Raw genomic sequence first — 18,407 nt, forward strand, 5'->3', positions numbered from 1 at the left:
GGATAGGAAATGCCGTATCTGGTAGAAAAGGTGCAAACATCCCCGCTTCTTTCCTCGGTCAACAATGCCATGCACTGTACAAGGCAGCCTCCTCGATGACCCATGGTCATCATTAATTGCTTAATTAATACTTGTGGTGTGACTGCTCCCTTGGCGTTTTTCACAGATTAATGCTAGCTGGATTTGCATCCCTTTTCTCTCTGAACAACCGCAAGGATAAGTGCTCTGGGGAGCAGGGGAACGTAATGCTAATACTTGCAGAACGTGGCCTTTAATTCCAGTATCCTGCTTTCAGTAGCAACCCAGGTCACTGTCAATGGAGATAGGAATCCTTCTCCCAGGTGCTCAGCCTGAACTGGAGCAAACCAACTCCAAACACAGACCACACAAAGCATCTGGTTGGGACAGAGCCCGTGAAGCCTGGCAGTCTGCACCCGTAAATTCCCCTCTCTGTCCCTTCAGTCACACAGCATCAAGGCTCAAGCCCTGCACGCTGAGACAAGGTTTCTGCCTTCAGCTTTTGAAAATCGCTTTCAGAAACCCCCTTCTGAACGCGCACCAAGTCTCTCCATAACTCACACCCACCCACATGCAAAGAGCAATTCTGCACGATTTCATGAGCAGCTACCAAGGATAACTTTGTACACCTGCAGGGCACCCATCACCGTCTGGATAAAGCCTTTTAGCTATACCATACCGATACAGATGTGTATAAATGATACGAAAACGTGCCCATTTATGCTCCACATGCTTACTGCCCAAGATGCCCTGGTGAGAGGCATTGCTGACCCTTCTGCAGGTTGGATTCCTCCAGCCTTGGGGCAGGCAAAGCTGCCTTCCTCCAAGCACATCCCAGAACGGGGAGGCTTCAGGACCAGCATCTCCTGCAAGAGGCACAGATTTATAACGGGGAGCGTTACAGGCATGGGCTGGCAAGTGTGGGACCAACACCCCAACCCTCCTCAGCTCCAGAGCAGCACTGACAGTGACAACTCCTGTGCAGTACCTGACGGCTGCAGAGGAAATCAGCCAGGCTAAACTAGGACAGGAGGGATCAGAACGAGGTGCGGCGGCGGCTGAGGTAGGTGGATGAGTCCCCAAGCACGCCTGAGCCGCGCTTGATGGCTGCCAGCCTAAGAATTCAGAGAGCTGCGAATCCATCTCACAGGTGGTTTTGCCCGGAGATGAGAGCTCCTGGGGCTCCCACTGCGGCTCCCCCCTGCCCAGACACCCCTCCGCGACAGTCGGGACATTGCTGCTGCCCACCCCGCAGCCCCCCGGTCACGGCATCACCACGCACCCCCACAGATGCTCCCCCTCCAACACCTCCATAGATGCATCCTCCCTTCCCCCTCCAGACCCTACACATCCCTGGATTCCCCACAGCCCCTGCTCCTAACACCGGCTCCCCCACAGCCCCTGCATCGCCCACAGGCTCCCCAGGACCATCGCCCCCAGCACAACCAGGACCCCGCTCCCTCCTGTACTCCACCAGGGTTCCTGCACCCCTCAGGACCCTGCCCCCTACACCCCCCAAGACCCCTCCCCAAGACCCCAGAACCCCCCCAGGACCCCACACCCCCCAAAGACCCCTACACCCCTCAGAACTCCCCACCCCCCCCCCACCCTCCCCGTCCCCCCCGGCTCCCCCTGTCCCCTGTGTCCCCCCACAGGTCCCCTCTGTGTCCCCCCCGGCCTCCCCTTGTCCCCCCGTGTCACCCCCCGTGTCCCCCCCCGGTCCCCTCCTGTGTCCCCCCCCGGCCTCCCCGTGTCCCCCTGTGCCCCCCTTCCCCCCTGTGCCCCCCCTTGGTCCCCCCCAGGTCCCCTCTGTGTCCCCCCCCGGCCCCCCCGTGTCCCCGTGTCCCCCCTCGGCCCCCCCCCCGTCCCCTCCTGTGTCCCCCCCCAGCCTCCCCGTCTCCCCCTGTGCCCCCCTTCCCCCCTGTGCCCCCCCTTGGTCCCCCCCAGGTCCCCTCTGTGTCCCCCCCCGGCGTCCCCCCCCCGGTCCCCTCTGTGTCCCCCTTCCCCCCTGTGCCCCGCCTTGGTCCCCCCCTGTGTCCCCCCCCGCCTCCCCGTGTCCCCCCGTGCCCCCCCCAGGTGCCCCCCGTGCCCCACCCCCGGCCTCCCCGTGTCCCCCCGTGTCCCCCCCCGGTCCCCTCCTGTGTCCCCCCCCGGTCTTCCCACGTCCCCCCTGTGTCCCCCCCAGGTCCCCCCTGCGCCCCCCCCCCCCCAGGCCTCCCCCGTGTCCCCCCCCCGCCGCCCCCCCCCAGGTCCCCCCATCCGCCAGGGGTCGCCCGCCGCCGCCGCGGCCGCTCTGCTCCCGGCCGGGGCTGGGGCTGGGCGCTCCGGGCCCCGCCGTTCCGGCGCCGCCGTTCCGGCCCCGCTCCCTTTGTGCTCGCAGAAGATGGCGGCGCGGGCGGGCTTCCAGTCGGTGACTCCCAGCGGTGGCGGCGGGGGGGCCGCTGCCGGGGCCGGGGCCCTGGGGCCGGGAGCTCCGGGGGGGCCGGTCCGCATGGGCCCGGCCCCGGGACAGGGCCTGTACCGCTCGCCGCTGCCGGGGGCCGCCTACCCGGTGAGGCGGGGAAGGGGCCGGCGGGGCGGGAGGGAGCGGGGATGGGGCCGGGGCCGGGGCCGGGGCCGTCCCCCCGCCCCGGCGGGCGCTGGACCGCTTTTCTTCTCTCCGCAGCGCCCCGGGATGTTGCCGGGCAGCCGGCTGGCCCCGCAGGGGCCTTCCATGGGGCCGCCCGGCTACGGCGGGAGCCCGGCGGTGCGGCCCGGGATGGCGCAGGCCAGCCTGGATCAGGCCCGCAAGAGGCCGGCGCCGCAGCAGCTCCAGCAGGTGCAGCCGCAGGCCGTGCCCAACCGCAACCACAAGTAAGGGTCGGAGGCAGCGGGGCATCCCCGGACGTCCCTGGGCATCCCCGAGCATCCTCGGACATCCACGGGCATCCCCGAGCATCCCCCGACATCCCCTGATCGTCCCCTGATCATCCCCAAGCATCCCCAGATATCCCCGAGCATCCCTGGACACCCCCAAGCATCCTTGGACATCCGCAGTTGTCCCCGAGCATCCCTGGACATCCCCAGGCATCCCCAAGCATCCCTGGACATCCATGGGCATCCCCAAGCATCCCCCGACATCCCCGAGCATCCTCAAGCGTCCTTGGACGTCCCCTGACATCCCCGAGCATCCCCAAGTATCCCCAGACATCCCCAAGCATCCTTGGACATCCCCAGTCATCCCCAAGCATCTCCAGTCATCCCCACGCATCTTCGATCATCTCCAAGCATCTCCAGACATCCTCGAGCATCCCCTGACATCCCCGATCACCCTCAAGCATCCTCCAAAATCTCCAGGCACCCCTGATCCCCCCCCAAGCACCCCTGATCCCCTCGAGCGTCCCCGGGCAGGCACGCATTCATTGCTTCTCACCCCAAAGTCATAATGGGGAAAGATTGGGTTTTGGGGTGCAGGTAGGGCACCGCCAAAATCACAGAGCAAGCTCTAAGGCCTTGCTGAAGCAGGGATTGAAGCGGCAGCATCGCTGACCTCGTGTCGTGTGCTGGCTGCTCTCAGCAGCACAAAGCTTTTTTGTGTGCCCGTGTCCAGGGCGCTTTGCCTTCGCGCCATGCCCGGGCCTCTCGTTGCTTCTTTTTGTTGGGTGGCTGAAAGGGAGTTCAGCTTTCGTGTGCAGCCCCTTTTCTGGGAGAGGGGAGCTTCCAGCAGATATAAGAATAACGCACAGCTAGTAGACAAGGGCACGTTTGTGTTAGGTTTCTGGCAGAACAATACGATGCCTCAGTAATGTTGGCAGCGCATCCCTTGGTTTAAAATGAGTCTCCTAGAAAAGTCAGTCCTAGAAATCACAAGTCGCTGCGGTGAGGCGTGCTGTCAGCACAGCCTTTCCGACGTGATGCAGCCCTGCCTTCTATGCTTTCGTTGTGGCTCTGAAACGTGCAGGTAGTGGGTTAGTCCCACTGCCGCAGGATTTGTCAGCTCTGCAGCGCTGGAGGCCTGGCGGGGCAGGGGCTGGAGGAAATAAAGAGCCTGACTGCACGACGGTAACGATAACTGCCTCCGAAAATGAGAGCCTGGGCCTGAGACCGGCCTCCAGGCTGCGAGCACTGCCAATATCGCAGTGTTAAACCAGGGAACAAGCCATCGTGCTGCTCCTTTCATGACTGCCTATCATTAATTAGCATAGTTGACATTTTAATACGCATCTCCTTCCTTTACAGCGCTAAAAAGAAAAAGATGGCTGACAAAATTCTACCTCAGAGGGTGAGTGGCGTGCGCGGTTGCAGCCCCTGATGATATGAAAGGAGTGCGAGGGCGCTGGTGGTGATTTGCGTTCTTGACTGGCTCGTGCTTTGCTGTAGATCCGTGAGCTTGTCCCCGAGTCTCAGGCCTACATGGACTTGCTGGCCTTTGAAAGGAAATTGGACCAGACGATCATGAGGAAACGCCTGGATATCCAGGAGGCCTTGAAGCGACCCATTAAGGTAGGTGGGGGCTGCGTTCACGGTTATTGTAAGCAAGGATCGGAGAATCTCACCTTAGTGGAGTGGGGAGGAGGGCACGGAAGTTTGGGTCATGTCCCTGTAAGCGTTGCCTATAAGGAAGCTTAATTAATACTCCAGGCGTAACCGAGGAGCAGAACCAGGAATGCCTCTTTCCGTGCTGCTCCTCTTAGGAGAGGGGAAATAGGAGGCAAACAAGAATATTAAGCTTAGTTTTGGCAAAGCATAAGCAAGATAGCCATCTGTTTACTTCGAAATTAACGCTGAACTGATGCTTTTTCTCGTAGCAAAAGCGAAAGCTACGAATTTTTATCTCCAACACCTTCAATCCAGCCAAGTCAGATGCAGAAGATGGAGAAGGAACAGTTGCCTCCTGGGAGCTTCGGGTGGAAGGCCGGCTGCTCGAAGATGTAAGTGTGAGTTACGCAGCCACAGAGGTGACTTTATGGATCTGGAATTGACAGTGAAACCAGTTTCTTAGTGTCCGAGAGCATAGCTAAGGGCTTGATATCCTCCTTCATCTCTGTTTTCCAAGGAGTCTGGTGGTGACAAGACCGAGAGCCCAACTCAGAGACCGCTGGGTATCCCCATGGCAGAACATGAGTTATACAAAGTTCTTATAGCTATAAGAATTAATGGTGAGAGACGGTCAATGGCTCTTAGAACCAGGGCACTTGCGTTTTGTCTGATTGCTGAGTGAGCTAATTCCTCCAAGCTCATCTCTATCTCCAGTCTTTCACCATTTTTTTGACTTGGAACTTGATTTTCCAGCGTGTATTGATGAATGTAAGTGTTCAGAACTTAGAGGAACGCTGTTGGGCGCCTTGCCTGTGCTTGCGTCCTGGGACTTGCTCTCCTGACTCTCTTCCTTCCTGTGTTGCTTGCAGTCTGCTTTGTCCAAATACGATGCCACCAAGCAGAAAAGAAAGTTTTCATCCTTCTTTAAATCTCTGGTCATTGAACTTGACAAAGACCTCTATGGCCCTGACAATCACCTGGTAGAGGTGAGCTTCTTTTTGCTGTGTTGTCTCAAAAAATGGGTTGCTGTTTCAGGAGACTGATTTGTATGTAAGTTGTATAACTTGAGAGGTGAGGGTATTTAAGACTTGTTCAAGTGGCTGGGAGCCAGGCTTGAATTCTCTTGAATTCTTTTCTTAGCTCTTCCACTGAGTTGCTAGGGGTCTGAATAAATGGATTAACTCTTGTTACAAACTATAAACGGGAATAAGATGAATTTTCTGAGTGGGTGTGGTTTACTGACAAGCATGCTGGGTGCCAAGCAGCAGGAGCAAAGGGAATCGAGCGTGTGAGTGCATCTGAATGCCCTCTCCTGTTCCACATATTCCAGTGGCACAGGACTGCAACAACCCAGGAGACAGACGGCTTCCAGGTGAAAAGGCCAGGAGATGTCAATGTGCGCTGTACTGTCCTTCTGATGCTCGATTACCAGGTAAGATATCGGGAGTAACAGTGCTGGGCTTGCAGTGTTTGCTCAGCTGTGTCTGTGGCCACGCTCCCATCTCATCTTTCTGTGCTGTTTTCTTTAAGCCTCCCCAGTTCAAACTGGACCCCCGCTTGGCTCGTCTCCTGGGGATTCACACTCAGACCCGTCCAGTGATCATCCAGGCTTTGTGGCAATATATCAAGACCCACAAGCTCCAGGACCCCCACGAGCGGGAGTATGTCATCTGTGACAAATACCTCCAGCAGGTAATGGTGTCCGTGGCTGCCTCAGCGTTTCTTTGTGAGCAGCCAGTGATCCCTGGCGTTGAGCTCTCCATTGAGCCCTGTGTTTCTGGCACAGATATTTGAATCTCAGCGGATGAAGTTCTCTGAAATCCCACAAAGGCTTCACGCATTGCTTATGCCCCCGGAACCGATCATCATCAATCATGTGATCAGGTGAGACTGCTCCACTTGGCTTTGTATTTATAGAAGGAAGAGTGGAAGGGATGGATGAGGCTTGCACAGGAAGACGATGTAATGTTCTGCGTTTTCAGTAGCGGTTCCCCTGTGTTGCCAGTCATCATTTCTTTGTACAAGAATGGCCACCTCTTGTCTACCACATCCCTCATTTCCACGAGGCACTCCCATGTTCATACCATCCTTTGCATGACAATTGCTCCAAGCAGATTTCTATCTACACAGTTACTTAGTCCGTGTGCTGCGAAGCCACACAGAGCTTTGCTGTTTGGTGTTAGAGCTGAAGCTAACAGTAGCTTGGCTTGTCCCTGCCTGCAGTCCTTATGCAGCATCACCCTAGAGTAGCCACAATTTGGTGCTTTCTTGAACTACTCACTTGTTTTGGATCCTTTTGGATGCCCCTAGCGTTGACCCAAATGACCAGAAGAAAACAGCCTGCTATGACATCGATGTGGAGGTGGATGATACCTTGAAGACTCAGATGAATTCATTCCTGCTCTCGACAGCTAGTCAACAGGAAATTGCTGCTCTGGATAACAAGGTAGGAAGAGCTCCTTCAGGTCTGCTGTCAGTGCTGGGTAGGAGTGTGTGTTTGGAGCAAAGTGACCCCTGAATGTGACAGTTCAGCTTTGCGCTGTTGTGCGTTTGGAAGCTGGGGTCGGCTCAGCCCTGGTTTCAAATAGGTGGCTTTATCTGGAAGCACAGTTTTAAAGGAAATGGTCAGTGGGGAAATCGGTAATGTTTAGAGCAGGAAGGTGGGAGTTGAGAATCCTATCTGGTAAGTCAGCCAGGGAGCATAAGAATTCACCTTCGTGCGTTGGATCTCTTGATGTTTCTCTGACATTTTCCCCTATTCAGCAGTCGCGTTGCTGTGCTTATCTCCTTCAGATCCATGAAACAATAGAGACAATTAACCAGCTGAAGACCCAGCGTGAGTTCATGCTGAGTTTTGCCCGAGATCCTCAGGGCTTCATCAACGACTGGCTGCAGTCCCAGTGCCGGGACTTGAAGGTAAAAGCTTTGTCTTGTGGGGAAGCTGGATCCAGTCACACTCTTTGCTCATTATTACCAGCTCCCACAGAGAGAGAGAGGGACAGAGGCAATTTCCTTTTCAGAAAGCAAGACTTGTATTGAAGTCAAGGATAAGAACCTGACCTGACTGTACTGATGTTTCTTTGAGGAAGGGCGTGTGTGTGTGCAGGCTTGCTCAGCACAGCCAGAGCTTTCACACTCCCTGAACTGTTTTGTCCTTTGTGCTTTCCAGACGATGACTGATGTTGTTGGGAATCCTGAAGAGGAGCGTAGAGCTGAGTTCTACTTCCAGCCGTGGGCCCAGGAAGCTGTGTGCAGATACTTCTACTCCAAGGTGAGCGTCCCCAAGCAGATGTCCCCCTCTGTACCTGGTGGCTCCACATACCTGTCGCTCCTTTTTCACTGCTGGTGAAAAGTGGCATTGCTAAGCCTCACTTGTAGGCGCTGCTGATGCATCTTGGTCCCGGTTTGGACTCACCCTTTTCCACCTGGGCCCTGTGGTACTTGGATGCTGTGCTGCTGTCTGTGTTAATGCTGCAACTCTGGCTTCTCTCGCAGGTACAGCAAAGACGGCAGGAACTAGAGCAGGCCCTGGGAATCCGCAACACATAGGCCGCTCCGCTCCTCCCCAGCCAGAAGGCATCACAGCTACTTGTGGAGACAGAGCTGCAGAGTACGCTGTTACGGCTCACGTAATCCCACTCCGGCACTGAGGCCTGCACCATTATCCATCCTGGCATTGTCCCTGTTGGGGCAACTCTAGGACACCTGGGGTCTTCTGGGGAGTGGCAAGCAGACGGGCTCCAACGAGCACACACTTCTACCTGGTTTTCTTCCTGACTGTTGCCTTGTCAGTCCCAGGGCTTCTGAGAGCCTTTCCGTGACTCCGTACTGCCTGTAGTGTCCCCAGTAGCCAGTATGAATGCTGACTTGGAGCTTTTCTCAAGTTCAGAAACCACAGCCCGTTCCTCCTCAACTAGCATCTGGTTGTGGCACACGTGAGAGCTGGGTCTGGGAAGCCTGGACCTGCTCTAAGGGTGGAGCTCTGCGGCTAGTCTAGTCCCTGCCTCTTTTTGTAGCAAGGTACCAGGAGATGGAGCGGGCAGGATGCCATGAGCTGACATACCTCCCAGCCCTCCCCTCCTTCACGCGGAGGGTGCTGCTGCACTGGGCTGCCCCACAGGTCACTCTCCTCCTTGAGGAAGTTACTGGACTGTGTAGAGAATCGCTTCTTCCCTTGTCCCTTTTTTCCTGTCCTGCTCCCTTCATGTTTATGACAGACTGTTTTAGGCTGGGAATCACAGGGGAGATGAAGCATTGGCTTGCTGCAGGGGTGTGGAAGCTCTGGAGTGCTGAGACTTCACTGCATTTCAAAACACTTGGGGTTCCAGCAAGCCACCTGGCTGCTTGTTTTCCCTGTAGCAGGGAGGGAGGATGCAACAGCTGCCCGTGTAATTGTGCAGGGGTGGAGTGTTGTACGCTCATTCCTTCGGGACAGTTGTCATATGTCACTTGCTTTGGGGACCAGAGGCTCCTTTGTGTGGACCTGAGTGTAACAGGACCGTCCTTGGGAATGGATGTAGCTCCAAGCATACGTGAGTTAGGAGATGTTTCCATGCTGAAGCTCCTGTGGTTTTTAGTCAAGTTTTAGGTTCCAGGGCTGCCATAAGGCCCAGCATGGATCAGGAATGTACAAATAGACTTTCTTTACTGTGGGGAGTAGCAGCCCCCATGCCTCGTCATGGAACTATTTACTAGCGAACTAGTGGTCAGGTGTGAGAGAACGGCTTCTCTAACCCGGATCTCAGTATTTCTGCTCGGGACTAATGCAAATGGACTCAAAAGTCGGTCATATTCTCTTGGAACAGCTGCAAAACCACGTTACTGACAAGCCCCCCTCATCCCCACACCCAGCTTTGGTGTGGTTGGGAAGGTTACTATGAATTTGGGAGCCTGGGTGGCCCTACTCCTTGTGTCTGTGTTACTACATGTCTGTGAGTAATAGGCTCTCGACTTCCCTTCTCCTTTACCCTCTTTGAAATGGCTCCTCTGTGGTACTGGGGTGAAGGTCTTGGTGCTGATGAAGCAGCCCACTGACTCCTCAGGGTAGTCACACATGAAGGATGCTGAGTACTGCGTAGGCAAACATAGCTGTTGCAGAATAACTGCTTTTCTTAACTGAATATTATGGGTTTTTCCATGGACCAAAATTTTTTTTGTACTGTATCCTTGTAGATGTCACCCAGTTTTAATAAAAGCCTCCTGTGAAGGAAGCTGTCCTCCCTCCTTCTGTGCTGACAGCACACTTTCTCTCAGCAGCTGCCTTGGTGGATGATACCTCATGTATTTGCCTGGGAAGGGACAAGATTATTTGCACTTTATTTTTTTAACTGGTTTAAGAAACTGCAGAGAAAACGTTCATCACGTTTTGGCCTTTTATACAGCGTCTTTCAGGTAAGGATCCGTGGCTTGCAGCGCCCACCAAGCCTTTGCAGAGTGCTTTTGTGGTAAATAAGCAAAGTAACTTGAGCAAACCTGGAAATCCAGTGGCCAAGGTGCTGATAAAATCTAGACAGCCCGGTATTCACACCGCTGCCTTGCAGAACGGTGACAGCCTGTTGTAAGCCCCACGGGATTCAGGCATGATTTTGAGGAAACTGTATTAAAGGTTCCAGAGATGGGTTTACAGGCACGCGAAAGGGGCTTTACTCTTTGCACCCTGCCTTGTTTACCAGAGTAGAAATGTAATGCTTTACAGAAAACTTGTAAAGCCTCGCTGCAAGAGAAGGAGATCCTCTGCGTCTAGAAGAAAGGGCGCTTTGCGTAAGGTCAAGCAGTTGGTGCTGCTGCTCCTTCACGCTGAGATTAAGGCTGGCGTCGCCTCCCGGCTCTGCAGTCGGATGGTTCACGTTTCCCACTCGGGGAGGTGGCGGGGACGACGGGCACGAGGCTTCTTTGGGGGAAAATAAAATGCTTTTTTATGCGGCAAACCGAGGGGAGGGAGGGGGGGCGGGAAGCAGCTGGGCAGTCACCGTTCCCGGCTGCGCCGAGATCGGCGAGCCGAGCGCCTTCGCCTTCGCTTCGGGGCAGCGATCTGCGGCTGCAGCGCTGCTGGGCGCTGGGTTGGCTCCCCCGGAGCTGCGAGCACCGGCTGCGGCCGGGTCAGCGACCGGGGCGGCCCCCCGGGGCCGCGGGTGCCCGGTTTGCCCCGGGGCGGAGCGGGAGGCGGGCTGGGGCCGTCCCTGCTCGGGGGCAGCCTTCAAATAGCGGCGGCGGGCTCGGCACGGCGCAGCGCTCCAGCTCTTCGCACCATGGGCGGCAAGAAAGTGTGCGTCGTGGGCTCCGGCAACTGGTGAGCACCCGGTGGCCGGGCGCTCCGGGTCCCCTCGCGGAGCACGGCGCTGTCCCCGCTGTCCCCGGGACACCGGGACCCCCGTGCAAGGGCCGTGGGGTGCCCCGGGCTCCCCGGTGCTAGCAGCCTCAGTGCCTACGGCTCTGCTCTGCCCGTGCAGGGGCTCGGCCATCGCCAAGATCGCGGGCAGCAACGCGGCGCGGCTGAGCACCTTCGAGAACCTGGTGAGCATGTGGGTGCTGGAGGAGGAGGTGGGCGGCCGGCGGCTCACCGAAATCATCAACACGGAGCACGAGAACGTCAAGTACCTGCCGGGACACAAGCTGCCCCCCAACGTGGTGAGTGTGGCCTTCCCCGCCGAGCACGAGAGCCGGTGCTGGCAGCCGGGCTCCCTGGTGACAGGTAATAAAAAGCCGTGCTGGGAGCTGCCGCAGCCCCGCGTGCTGGCTGTGCGAACGACGGGGATGCACGGGGCTCGCTTACACGTTCCCAGTGACCTTGCAGCGCGCTTGGATGAGCCGCAGCCCTGGCCACCCTCGCTGCCCACCTTTGCCCCTGCTCTGGCATCCCACAGGCTGGGCTCGAGGCCATGCGGCTGCCTCCGAGCTGGCACCGGCGGTGAGCAGCGAGCCGGGGCGCTGCTGCCCTGTGACCGTACACTCAGCCTTTTGTGCTGCCGAGCTCCAGCCCCTCTGCCCCGCCAGCCTTTGTGTCCGTCCTCTTACAGGGAAACCCCACGCACTTGTCCTCCAGCCCCCGCTCCCCTCGTCGTGGACAGGGGCAGGCCCCTCGCCACGAAAAATCGGGTGCAAGTCCTGACAGTCCCACCCTGCAGGTGGCAGAGCCAGACCTGCTGAAAGCCTGCGCCGGGGCCGATGTCCTCCTGTTCGTGGTGCCCCACCAGTTCATCGGCAAGGTCTGCGAGCAGCTCAAGGGCCACGTGAAGAAAGGTGCTATCGGGATGTCGCTCATCAAGGTGTGAGCAGGAGGAGCGCCGCCCTGGCAGCTGGGGGTTACAACTTGTGCGGGGCTGCAAAGGGGAGCCAGGGGGGTTTGGGAGCAGAAAGTGGGCTCTGGGGTTGTAGTGGCGTACAAGAGGGCGTGGGAAGTCTTTGTGGGGGTTTGGAGGTGTGTTCGTGGAGTGGAAAAGGGTGAGGGCATGCAGGGGGTCTTGAGCTTGGGGGGGGCTGTCGGGGTGACAGCATCGCAGGATGGGGAGCGACGGGGTTGGGACAGCGGGGGCCAGGTCCTGCTGGAGGGGACAGGTGCTCATCTCTGCCCCTGGTTGTCTCCCAGGGGGTGGACGAAGGACCAGACGGGCTGAGGCTGATCTCAGACATTATCCACGAGAAACTGGGAATAGAGATGAGCGTCCTCATGGGGGCCAACATTGCTAATGAAGTGGCAGAAGAGAAGTTCTGTGAAACAACCATCGGTAAGGAGCCAGCATCCCTCCTCATTAGCAGCCACCGTTTCTGACGAGCGGGAAGACGTAAAGGGGGGAGCGTGGTGCTGCCTAGAGAGAGCCGTCCCTTTGTCCCTGTGAAGGCAGTGAGGCTCCGTAGGAGCTCGATGAACTGATTCACAGGGTTTGCAGTGTGATTGCTCACTTCATTAAAAACAGGGTTGTGTGTCTGAAAGCTCCTGCCAGCACCGACTGGGAGCATCTGGCAGTCGGCCTGGTACAAGTGAAAGGGATGGACACTGAGCGAGACCCTTTAGGAAATAGAGTTCACCTACCTTTATCTCACTGGGCTTCAAGGGACAATCACCTGGATCTCATGTCGTTGTTAGCCAGGGCTACTTGAGAGTTCGTCTGGCGGCAGCTCCTGACATCCTCCGCACTGTTTGTGAACCATACACAGCAGCCAAAACCAACAGAACAGTTCTCTGGGTTAGAAGTTACAAGATTCAAAGTGTCCGTGTTTGAAACAAAAGCAAACAAGCCATGCAGAAGGCTGCAGGGACCGGAGACGTGGAAGCAGAGCTTGCTGTCGCTGCAAGCACAGAAACACTCCCATGCAGGGCCCTGCAGGAACAGAGAGCGCAGCAGCCTCCAAACACAAATCTGCAGTCTCTGAAGACGCCTTTAATCTACTGGGCATGCCGCTTCTCTCTTGCTCAATGCAATGGCAGGCATCATCCCCATCTTCTGGGAATCCCAAGGTTGAACCTTGATTATCCGCCAGGCACTGTACGCCCGGCACTTTGTGGTCCCACAAACGTTTAGCAATGTCCAGCAGTTGAGCAAGAGGTTCCTCTCGCTGCGCTGGACGCAAGGGCTACGCTGCAGGAACATACCAGTGCGCTGGAGAAGAGAACAGCCCTCCTCTGGGGTCTCCTTCACGTCTCCCTCTCTCCCCACGCTTCTCCTTTTGTCTCGTCAGGGTGCAAGAACGCGCAGTATGGGCAGATCCTGAAGGAGCTGATGCAGACACCGAATTTCCGCGTCACGGTGGTGCAGGAGGCTGACACCGTAGAGATCTGTGGGGCGCTCAAGGTGGGTGAGCTGCTCGCTGAGGTCTGCAGATCTCGGTTAGCAGAGCCTGAGCTCTGCGGGGAGCTCTGGGGAGGAGGCTGCCACTTGGATGAACTCCTCTGGATATTGCACCCTGGCTCGCTGAGAGGCTTGGGCAAAAGGCCAGCTTTTGGAGGCAGCTGTGTGTGTCCTGTTCAGCTCCTCGGAGGGATTGATGGCTGCTAGACAGGCAGGGGCAGGCAGCAGCCTGCTCTCGGGATCACTCGGGCAGCTTGTGCATGTGGCAAAGCCCTGGGCTCTAGCGGGAACAGATCACTCTGTGCTATTGTCTTCCAGAACGTCGTGGCTGTAGGGGCTGGTTTCTGTGATGGCCTCGGCTTCGGAGACAACACGAAGGCTGCTGTTATCCGTCTGGGACTGATGGAGATGATTGGCTTCGCCAAACTCTTCTGCAAGGGGCCCGTCACCCCCTCCACCTTCCTGGAGAGCTGCGGGGTCGCTGATCTCATCACTACCTGCTACGGTGGTCGCAACCGCAAGGTGGCTGAGGCTTTTGCCAAGACTGGGAAGGTGAGCAGAGCGGGGAGCAGGCAACGAGGGGGACATTAATACCTGCATCAATCTGCTGAGTTGGCAGCGGCAGGGAGCCAGCTAGCCTTGTGGCATTCTTCACTTGCCCAGCGCCACAACCTGGCTCCAGGGAAGGAACTGTGGGGCAGTGGATGGCATCGCAGGGTCCAGCTCCCCTCTCTGTTGGGTTGTTTCAGTCTATTGAGCAGCTGGAGAAGGAGATGTTGAACGGGCAGAAGCTGCAGGGTCCCCAGACGTCTGCTGAGCTGCATCGCATCCTTAAAAGCAAGAACATGGTGGAGAAGTGAGTGCTCTCATCCCCCTTGCCTGCTTTTTTCGAGGCTGGGCTGGGATCTTCCCTGCAGATGAGGGAGGGGAAATTCACCCTCGGTGTCCCTGCAGCTCAGGCAAAGCTTTGCACTGCCCGCATCCAGCCTGGTGGGTGAGGCAGCACGCCTCAGTCCCACCTGCTCCCGCCCAGTGGTCCTGCGTGGCGCAACAGAAGTGGAGGTGCTCTGACTCCGCCAGCTCTGGCAATGCAGCAAGGGCTGATTTTGTTCATCTGCCCATAGGTTCCCCCTCTTCACAGCCGTGTATCAGATCTGCTACGAGGGCAAACCTGTTACCGATGTCATCAAGTGTCTCCAGAACCACCCCGAGCACATGTAAGTGGGCTCTGCCTGCAAAGCCACCGATCCTGCTGAGATGAGCAGAGAGCTCCTGCCCGCACCAACTTGCTGCTGCTACAGCTTTGTGAGGAGTCCAGATTTCCTGGGAGCCTTTGCAGAGCGCTGGAAGGGCAGAGGTTCCCCTTCTCAGCCCTGGAGACTGCCAGCCTGCGCCTGGCATCTGCACGGAGGTACCTGCTGATCTCCCTCTCTCTTCGAAGGGCTCGTTTAGCTTCTGCTTCTGTCTAGGGTCTGCCCTGAGCGGGGCTGAGCATCTTCCTCCTTTCACTTTCTTTTGCTGCGATGGACTCAGTTCTCAGAGGGACTCTGCTTAAGTCGTCTTGATCAATACAGGCTGTGCAGGAGGCACTGCCTTGGAGGGCAAGCTTTGCTATTAGCCCCATGGGGCCACCTCGCATGACACCAGCTCTTTCCTGCTTGCTGCTGTTGCTTTTGGCTTTACTGCCTCGCAGAGGGGGCACGGTTCCCTGCCAGGCTCCACCAGAGACGGAAGCTCCTGAGGACTTTCAAAGGGGCTGATAATCACTCTTCTTTCTAAGAAGCACCAGCACAGAAAATAGCTCTTTGCCACCCTGCCATGCGCTGCTTCCCCAGCCACCACCAGCTGCTCCTGCTGAACGGGACGGCCGAGACTCTGCGTGTGAGGACAGCTCCGGAGGGAGCCCTCGGAGCTCAGTTATTCAGCTTTTTCCTCTCACACCCAAGCCTGGCCACTGACCCCTTTCGTCACTGATTTGCCTGTGCTAATTCCATGCCCGCTGACTGTCCCTGGGCAGCCCTCCATCCCTCGCCTTGGTTTGTCCTCTGGCTGGCTTTGGCAACGCAGGGACCAACTGCCCCAAAGTTTTTCTGAGCAGCTGGCAGGCAGCGTAGCCCTTGGCAGTGTACCTGCCGAAGCAGTTGGGCCACGGTGCTTTTAGATGAGTGATCCGCAGCAGCTTTTGCCTTCACTCTGGCTTGCTCTGGTCTGTGCCTTAGGCTGCTCTTTGCTTCTTTCCGTGGCTTTATAGGGGCTGAGAAAGCAGGTTCCACGCTTTCCCTGCTGCCCCTCGTGGGAGGGTGCTGGCAATTGCCCGCTAGCGCAAGGGGCAGCAAAGGACGTGATCCACAGAGGTACAGGCAGACCTCCAGCATCACAACAGAGGACAGAGGTCTCGTGCCTCATGCCGTGCCTTTGGAACTTGCCCCTTGTCCAGCTGGCTGCCACGTGCCTCTCTGGGCCTCTGAAGCTGGTTCACTCTGCTCGTGTTTGCTCAGGCCCGCGTGTCCGGGGTTCACTGATCCCTGTCTGGGCTGGCAGGCTGCTGGAGCTGCTGCAGATCTCGCTGTCCGCCCCCGTTCCGGGTCCTAGTGCCATTGGGTCTCTGACTAGCAGTGTACTTTATAAATGTTTAAAATAATAATAAATTTGGAGAGGGAAGGGGAGGCGCACGTTTTTCTCTGTGGTTCCAGTGCATCGTTCTCTTTGGGTTGGTGCCTGCTGGTCTCACTAAGAGTGCGGGAGAGGGCACTGGCTGTTCCCTCCTGGCTCTGCACCCTTGTGTGCTGTTCCAGAAATGAGTAAGAGTGCCCCTGCAGGACAATGTTGGCTCAGAACACAACGCAGTGTCCCACTTGCTTTTTCTCAGCAGCAGTTCCTGTGTTAAAGTTTGGCTGTAGGACTGGGGGAGGGTAGAAACTGCAGCGCTGAGCTGGGTACAGAATCCTAACCTGGGGCCGGCAGAAACCATGCCAGGATCCCACTGTGCCACCTGTACCGCAGACTTTGATGTCTTAGCTTCTTGGGACAGTCTGTGCTGTTTTATTCATCTCTCTCCAGCTTCTTTTCCCTGCTGGACTTGCCTCATCCCTGCCTTTCTTTGAAATACATCTCGTACTGAGTGACCTTTCCAGGACTGTTAGTTCTCCGCTTGCCCTCTTGCTAGGGGAATTTAATCTGCTGGCAGTGCAGTTGTTTCTGTGCCTTTTATTAGACACGCATTCTCGGTAGCACCCTACGACCTTTAAATTCGACTGAGCTATCGTTCAGAAAGTAGCCAACATCGGCTTCCTCTGAGAAACTTTAGTGAGCTTGGAGGGAAGATAAAGGAAGTCCAGTGTCTTCTTGCAGGGTTGGCGCAACTTCTAGTTCCCTTTGTCTTGACGGGCTTCAGGAATCCCAGCTCAAGTGTTCGGATATGAGGCTCATACAGGGGAGAGAGCGTCCAAGCTCTCCTCCCTAGACACATTGCAGTCTCTCACCTCAGCATGTAAAGCTCTTGCCAGCACCTGCCTGGAGCTGCAGCAGGATCAGGAGCTGTGTTTTGGACTTAAATTTAGCTGTTAGCTCATCAGCTACAGAAGTACATCGCTCCAAGCGTGGCTTTCTTTGCCACTACACACGGCTGGCGGTGCCTGAGCTCCTGTAGGCCTTATCAGCATTTGCTGAAGGTCCTGAGTCTCACCTGGGGGTGGCCAGCGTATGCATCCCTTGCTTTCAGACTTTTCATGCCTTGCGCTAGCGTTGGAGTTCATGAGCTATAAAAAGTCTTCCCTTTGCCATTTGGAGTTATGTTCTGCAGCCTCAGCACATCCAGGCACTGCAGGGTCTGCATGGCTCAGGGAAGAAGCTCAAGAAGACACAGGCGAGGGGGTGGCCCCGTTTCTTGCACTCTGAGCGCCTCAAAGAGCCCACAGTCTGGGGCTGCGCTGTGCCTGTGGTATCAGAGAATCCCAGAATCATTAGGGTTGGAAAAGACCTCCAAAATCATCTGGTCCAACCATCCCCTACCACCAGTATCACCCACTAAACCATGTCCCTAAGCACCATGTCCAACCTGTCCTTAAACACCCCCAGGGACAGTGACTCCACCACCTCCCTGGGCAACCTGTTCCAATGCCTGACTGCTCTTTCTGAGAAGAAATGTCTCCTCATTTCCAACCTCAAATACAAGCAAGGAGCTCGTGGCTTGGGACGAGAGCACCGCACTGTGCCAACAGCAGCCACGGCGCTTTTGGAGGCACACAAGCTCTCCAAATTGTGAGCCCCTCCAGACGTGAGCACAGCCTGGGCCCTGAGGGAGGGTGAAGAGGCCAGTGACCACCTCAGGGCTGGAGCGGGGACTGGGGTGGCCCAGCCACCTCAGGGCTGGAGCAAGGCGCCCTTCGCTCCATCCCGTGTGAGGCCGAAGATGGGCTGGCTCCTCAGCCTCACACAGTGCTGAGAGTGCTGAGGAGCGAGGAGGCCCTGGGGGAGCCGTGCTGAGGGAAACGGGCCTGGGGGACGGGGGACAGAGCCTGAGGGACAGGCGACGACAGGGCCTGAGGGATGGCGGGCTCCTGAGGTGAAGGAGCAGCCACACAGCAGATGGCGCCACAGCCCCCCCCCCCCCCCAGACTACAACTCCCAGCAGGCCTCGCGGCCCCGCTTTCCCCACGGGCACGCTACCGGGAAGCGCGGCCCTGCGGTGGCGGCGGAGCCTGGGAGCGCGGGTAGGGACCGGGACCGCGACCGGGACCGGGACCGGGACCGGGACCGGAGGCGGGGGGGGCGGAAGCGGGCGGGGGGGAGAGTCGCTTGCTGACCGCCGCCTTGTGTTGCAGGCATGGTGTCCGGCAAGCAGCTGGCTGACTTCGGCTACAAGGCGTTCTCCGGCTCCATGATGCTGCTGACGGTGTACGGCGGGTACCTGTGCGGCGTCCGCGCCTACCGCCTGCTGCAGCGCCGCCGGGAGCGGGAGGCGGCGGCGGCGGCGAGGCCCGAAAGCTGAGGCGGGGGCTCGGGCCGTGGATTCCCCCCCCCCTCCCCGTAATGCTCCCCGGGGCCGGGGCAGCGCAATAAAAGCCCCGTGAGAAGCCCCCGAGC

The 18,407-nt window shown here is 57.4% G+C and overlaps 3 protein-coding genes across 4 annotated transcripts; all 3 read left to right on the forward strand.

The window, feature by feature from the left end:
* Positions 1 to 2,322: 2,322 nt before the first annotated feature.
* SMARCD1 (SWI/SNF related, matrix associated, actin dependent regulator of chromatin, subfamily d, member 1) lies at positions 2,323 to 9,746 on the forward strand. 2 transcript variants are annotated; one of them, XM_035570325.2, is made up of 13 exons: positions 2,323 to 2,569; positions 2,684 to 2,871; positions 4,237 to 4,279; positions 4,378 to 4,500; positions 4,806 to 4,934; positions 5,406 to 5,522; positions 5,867 to 5,968; positions 6,067 to 6,228; positions 6,323 to 6,420; positions 6,847 to 6,982; positions 7,330 to 7,452; positions 7,706 to 7,807; positions 8,032 to 9,746. In XM_035570325.2, the coding sequence occupies exons 1-13, from the start codon at positions 2,402 to 2,404 to the stop codon at positions 8,083 to 8,085; spliced, it is 1,545 nt and encodes a 514-aa protein (XP_035426218.2). In that variant the 5' UTR covers positions 2,323 to 2,401; the 3' UTR covers positions 8,086 to 9,746. The 2 variants fall into 2 exon arrangements, with proteins under 2 accessions (XP_035426218.2, XP_035426216.1); XM_035570323.2 differs by having other exon boundaries at positions 2,325 to 2,569; positions 4,806 to 4,928.
* Positions 9,747 to 10,764: 1,018 nt separating this feature from the next.
* On the forward strand, positions 10,765 to 15,993 carry GPD1 (glycerol-3-phosphate dehydrogenase 1). The gene is made up of 8 exons (XM_035570361.2): positions 10,765 to 10,825; positions 10,986 to 11,163; positions 11,661 to 11,801; positions 12,122 to 12,260; positions 13,213 to 13,325; positions 13,641 to 13,874; positions 14,072 to 14,178; positions 14,447 to 15,993. The coding sequence occupies exons 1-8, from the start codon at positions 10,785 to 10,787 to the stop codon at positions 14,541 to 14,543; spliced, it is 1,050 nt and encodes a 349-aa protein (XP_035426254.1). The 5' UTR covers positions 10,765 to 10,784; the 3' UTR covers positions 14,544 to 15,993.
* Positions 15,994 to 17,942: 1,949 nt separating this feature from the next.
* Positions 17,943 to 18,405, forward strand: LOC118260210 (cytochrome c oxidase assembly protein COX14 homolog). Its single transcript, XM_035570309.2, has 2 exons — positions 17,943 to 18,034; positions 18,146 to 18,405. The coding sequence occupies exon 2, from the start codon at positions 18,148 to 18,150 to the stop codon at positions 18,310 to 18,312; it is 165 nt and encodes a 54-aa protein (XP_035426202.1). The 5' UTR covers positions 17,943 to 18,034; positions 18,146 to 18,147; the 3' UTR covers positions 18,313 to 18,405.
* Positions 18,406 to 18,407: the final 2 nt, after the last annotated feature.

Source organism: Cygnus atratus, chromosome 29, assembly GCF_013377495.2.
Source record: "Cygnus atratus isolate AKBS03 ecotype Queensland, Australia chromosome 29, CAtr_DNAZoo_HiC_assembly, whole genome shotgun sequence".
Lineage (NCBI taxonomy): Eukaryota > Metazoa > Chordata > Aves > Anseriformes > Anatidae > Cygnus > Cygnus atratus.